Source organism: Mixophyes fleayi, chromosome 7, assembly GCF_038048845.1.
Source record: "Mixophyes fleayi isolate aMixFle1 chromosome 7, aMixFle1.hap1, whole genome shotgun sequence".
Lineage (NCBI taxonomy): Eukaryota > Metazoa > Chordata > Amphibia > Anura > Limnodynastidae > Mixophyes > Mixophyes fleayi.
Genome location: NC_134408.1, coordinates 105,654,500 through 105,659,718, shown reverse-complemented (window position 1 = coordinate 105,659,718; position 5,219 = coordinate 105,654,500). Strand labels below are relative to the sequence as shown.

The 5,219-nt window shown below is 37.6% G+C and overlaps 1 protein-coding gene across 1 annotated transcript; it reads right to left on the bottom strand.

The window, feature by feature from the left end:
- Nucleotides 1–2,971: 2,971 nt before the first annotated feature.
- Nucleotides 2,972–4,370, bottom strand: LOC142098544 (putative olfactory receptor 2B3). Its single transcript, XM_075181380.1, has 2 exons — nucleotides 3,481–4,370; nucleotides 2,972–3,002 (listed from the first exon to the last, which is right to left on the bottom strand). The coding sequence occupies exons 1-2, from the start codon at nucleotides 4,368–4,370 to the stop codon at nucleotides 2,972–2,974; spliced, it is 921 nt and encodes a 306-aa protein (XP_075037481.1).
- Nucleotides 4,371–5,219: the final 849 nt, after the last annotated feature.

Genomic DNA, 5,219 nt, shown 5'->3' with positions numbered 1-5,219 from the left:
CTTCTGGGCACTGGTCTGGGCCACACTGACGGTCTCTCTGCTTGCCACCTTCCCTTCCTCTATACTCACCCTCCCTTGTAATTTGCAATACATTTTTGTGTTGTTTATCTTGTTACTCTCAATTCGTTCTGCTCTACTATGTAACTATCATGTGCATTATACTATGTATGTTCTATGTGTGCTGCTTGTTCATTAAGTAACTTGCTGTTGTTTTGTGTGGACCCTTTGTCTTTCTGTACTATCTAATTTTAAAGACAGTATAACAAAAAAATACCTTAAGAACTTTTCCTTAACCTTAGTTCCCTGAAATCATGCTTTATAGTGCTTATCTAATTGCCAATAGTAGCAATATGTACAATGTCCACGGGAGCTGCCTTAGCTTCAACAAGCAAACCATAAATCTGCTATGCAATATGACAAACCTGAGCAATTTGGAAAGAACACACTGTTTGGCAGTCTTGGTCAAGGTGCAGAATGCAAAAATAAAAACGAAAGCTCAGGTAACACACTAAAAGTTGGCATATAAAACGAAGATTATCAAAATACCCACCTCTCTCATATTAAACCAGCTCAGGTGAGCATTTGAATTATATGCCGGCATTGAGATATGTTGCTTGATAAGCGATCACTTTAATTATTAAATATGTGTTTGGTAAGTGGAAGAGCCAACAGTGTATATTAAGAGCACCACCACTGCTCCAGATTGAAGGTGAAAGAAGGGGGCAAACCCAATTGTAAAACTTTGTTTGATAGGGTGTAGAATGCAGCAATCCTAAATATAAAGTCCATCTGACATTCTGGTTACCCTCCAACCTGGAGAGTCACTCCTCTGGAAGCTAAAAGAAGGAGGTTGTTCATATGCTGTTTGCTTGACTCCCTATTAATATTGTAGGTATCTACATTTTTTTCACTCACATTTAAAGTACTGCATATGTTGTCATTACAGAACAATTAAACTGCTCCTTTGTCTCTCATACTTTCTGTAAAAGATATATATTGAGAACCCTATCACTATTAAAATTTTGAAGTCACGGTTTTTAAAAAATTTCAGATTTTAAAACATTTTGTTTTTCCCAAACATTTTTTTTTTTTTTAAATTCTTTATTTGTTAGAAAGAGGAAATATAGCAATACATAATACCGTTTATACAATGTACATAAGCATAGCGATACAAATGATATAATGACAAAGTGTCAATCTATCGGTGGTTATAATAAAGCAAACAAACAAACTCACTGTTTCCTCTTTTTTTTTTTTTTTTAAATCTAAATGAACAAGCTTTGACAAAGGTAGAGAAGGGAAAAAAGGGGTAAAACAAAGACCGGACAAGGGATAAAACAAGAGGTAAGAAAGGTATAGGGCAGGAAGAGGGGGGGAGTGTGAGAAGCTCTTCAGATTATTTTCAATTACTTCTGCAGGGAATGCTAGTAGTTGAGAAAACATGTAATTACCTTATATGGAATTTGGAATTTAAGGGAGCAGTTTTTAGATGTGTAACCCTCCATCAATCAGAGTGGGAGTGTAAAAGAGAGTCTTAAATTCTTCTGTTTCCTTAAACTCCAACCATCTAAACCATATGGCTGTGTAATCTAAATATTTGTCGTTCACAGAGAAAATAATATCGTCCATTGACATATAAAACTCCACTCTGGTGAACCAATCCTTGACTGAAGGGGGGGCACGAGATCTCCAGTGCATTGGAATAACCGCTCTAGCTGCATTGTTTAAGTGTTTTAAAAGTGATTTCTTATATGTTGATGAGGGAATTTTAGACAGAGATAAGAGCCAGAAACCCGGATATTTGGGAACCTCACAACCCACAATGATCTTAGAGAGCCTGATTACATCCTCCCAAAAGGGAGCAGTACGAGGACATTCCCACCATATATGCACCAATGAGCCAAAGGCCCCATTACATCTCCAGCACAATGAGGACATCTGAGGGTGAAATTTATGCAGTGTGGAAGGGCATCTATACCATCTTGTTAGAAGTTTATATTGAGTTTCCACAACTGAGGCACTCAGGGAGCAACCATGTGTATTTTGGTAAATCTTAGGCCATGAGGTTTGCGTTATATAAGGTGCTAAATCTCGCTCCCAGGGACCTGTATAAGATGGAGCCATTTGAAATATATCATTCATTAGAATTTTGTAGATCCCTGAAATGGTGTGAGAGGGTGCATCTTTGGACAGACACAAAGCCTCAAAAGGAGAAGGCTCCCTAGCCAAAGATCTGCAACCTCCCACTGACTTGACATAGTGCGCCACCTGCAGATATCTCCAATACTCATTTGAGGGTAATGAGTATGTAGACTGGAGTTCCCGAAAGCAACAAAGATTCCCATTGACCACCAGCTGGCCGAGGCCAAGAATCCCAGCTTTAGACCATCCAACAAATGAGATTCTAGACAAGCCAGGAGGAAAATCTGGGTTATACAGAATAGGAGTCAAAGGGGAGGGGAAGGCCGCCACGCTACTCCAGGTGCGAAGTCTATTCCAAACCAACAGGGTGGGTCCAACCGTGGGGTGGTTTATCCTAGGAATCTTAGACAACCAGGGTAAAGCACTCAAGTATTTTCCACTGCTACTACCCTCTAATTCTACCCATTGCTTAGCATCACCCCCTCTGGTCCACTCCAGAATTCTACTCAAATAAACTGCCTGGAGATAACTTTGAAACATGGGCAACTGAACGCCTCCTTGGTGCTTTCTTCTGTATAAGATAGAATGTTTGAATCTAGGTTTCCTCCCTCCCCAGACAAATTTACTGACCAGTTTCTGGAGATCATCAATAAATACCTTCGGGACCTTAATTGGTAGTGCCTGCATAATATATAATACCTTGGGTAATATGTTCATTTTTACGATACTCATTCTACCAAACCAAGAAAACTTTGGAAGAGACCATGAATCTAGTTCTCTTTTAATTTTGGACAATAACGGGGTGTAGTTCAGTCGGAATAGGTGATCGTTATTTTTTGCAATGGAAACTCCTAGGTAGCGTATGTGTGATGTTTGCCATTTGAATGGGAATGCCCCCTTAAGACCTGCAATCATTTGTTCTGGAGCGGAAATATTAAGTGCATTTGACTTGGAATAGTTAATTTTAAAGTTAGAAAGATGGCCAAATCTTAAGAATTCTGACATCAAATTAGGGAGAGAAATAACTGGGTTGGTGACTATTGCCAGCAAGTCATCAGCAAATAGAGCTAAACGATATTCTTTTTTTCCTATCTGCAGACCCGAAATGTCTGGATTACATCTAATCGCCCTCGCCAGAGCCTCCATGCATAAAACAAAGATTAGAGGTGATAATGGACAACCCTGACGAGTTCCATTAGAAATAGAAAAGGAATCAGATAGCATACCATTTATTCTGACTTTAGCTGTGGGAGAGTTGTATAAAGCTAGAATTCTGTTTAAACATGAGGAACCCATTCCCATATGTTCTAGAATCCCCCTCATGAAACACCATTCCCAAACTTTTTTAAAGCTGCTTTTACTTCTTTGTTTCTAAGTGAATATATCAATGGATTTAACATTGGTGTTATTATCAAGTAAAAAACTGTAATTATTTTGTCTGTATTAGGGGAAGAAGTTGACCTGGATTTCATGTACACAGCCATAGCTGACCCATAAAACATTGCTACAACCATCATGTGGGACCCACATGTAGAAAATGCTTTTTTCTGCCCTTCTAAGGAAGAAATCTTTAAGATATTTAGCATAATTTGTGAGTAAGACATACATATCAAAGTTATAGGTATAATTAGTATTATCACGCCCATAATAAAAATCACATATTCAACTATTACTATATTCTGACACCCAAGTGATAGGAATTCTGGAACTTCACATAGAAAATGGTTAATTTCATTCTGTCCACACAGATTAATGTTCAGTGTAAGTGTAATATGACAAATTGAGAGGATAAAACCACATATCCATGTGCCTATAGCTATTTTAATGCAAACTGATCTGGTGATAATTATTGTGTAATGTAATGGATAACATATAGCTATGTAACGATCATAAGCCATAATTGCAAGCAAAATGCATTCACATTCCCCTAAAGATAAAGATATATACATTTGAGCTGCACACTCTACATAAGAAATTGTCTTTTTCACTGATAGTAAATCTTTTAGCATCCTTGGGATAATTGTTGATGAAACACAGATGTCCATAAAAGAAAGGTTGGTAAGAAAGAAATACATAGGAGTCTGGAGATTGTTATCTGTAACGGTCAAAGTGATGATAAGAAAGTTTCCAACCAAAATGATCACATAAATAAGTAAGAAGGCAACAAAAAGTATGGTCTGTGTCCTGGGTTCACTGGAGAGTCCACGAAGAATAAATTCTGTCACCATTGTGTCATTTCTCCAAGACATTCTATCAAGTAACAAAGCAATGCTGTAGTAAGATTAGTATATACATAGTAATAGTGGGGATGTCATACTATTAAGGTAGGCTGAGATTAAATGAAATAATAATGGAAATCTGCAAAATATGCAGGGATTCAGAATGCACAAATGCACCTAATTATCCACATAATAAGGAGAACACATACAGCATGCTGTCTTTGTGGTTTTTGAAACTGTAAAAGCACTCTAAGTGATTTTTGTGTTTGTAGGTGAAAGTAGAAATACACATTGTGGAAAAAGTGACATTTCACTTCAAAGACCATCTATGACCACAATGGGTTCTCATTGAAAACTTAGACTGACCCTTGTTCCCTCCATCACGAGGATGTGTAAAATTACAGTATTGAAGAAAAAAGTCCCATGGTCATTCATCTGCTCTCCAGCCCTTGAGTTTCAAAATTAAATCTTGTTTTGCATTTAGTTACAGTGGTCGAAGTGGGTTGATATACAGTTGAACGTCATGCCACCAATTCTTTTACTGCTTTCATGGTAAAACTGCCAAATTCTAGCCACATAATTTTCCATACGGCCACTTCTAAATTTCCATATCTCTATCTCTAAATTTCCACTTCAACCACTGTGTAGGTAAAAGTAATTCTATTGTTTTCAAATAAGCATTGCCCAAGCGATTGTATTGTGTTTCCAAAGCACAAAGTAATTTATTTTAGCAGATGTAAAATTTAACAGTTCAATACATAATATAATACAGTACAGCCAATACCAAAAGATAAATACATACCGCTGCGTTCGCTTGCGCTAGCTGCGCTCCCACGGGTACCAGTGCACAGTATTTCA

Excerpts from the sequence above, each read along its gene's own strand:
- LOC142098544 (XM_075181380.1), bottom strand. The coding sequence starts at position 4,370 with ATGGTGACAGAATTTATTCTTCGTGGACTCTCCAGTGAACCCAGGACA. Across the intron at positions 3,003-3,480 it reads AAAGCAGCTTTAAAAAAGTT|GCTACCTAGGAGTTTCCATT; the intron begins TGGGAATGGTGT and ends CATCACACATAC.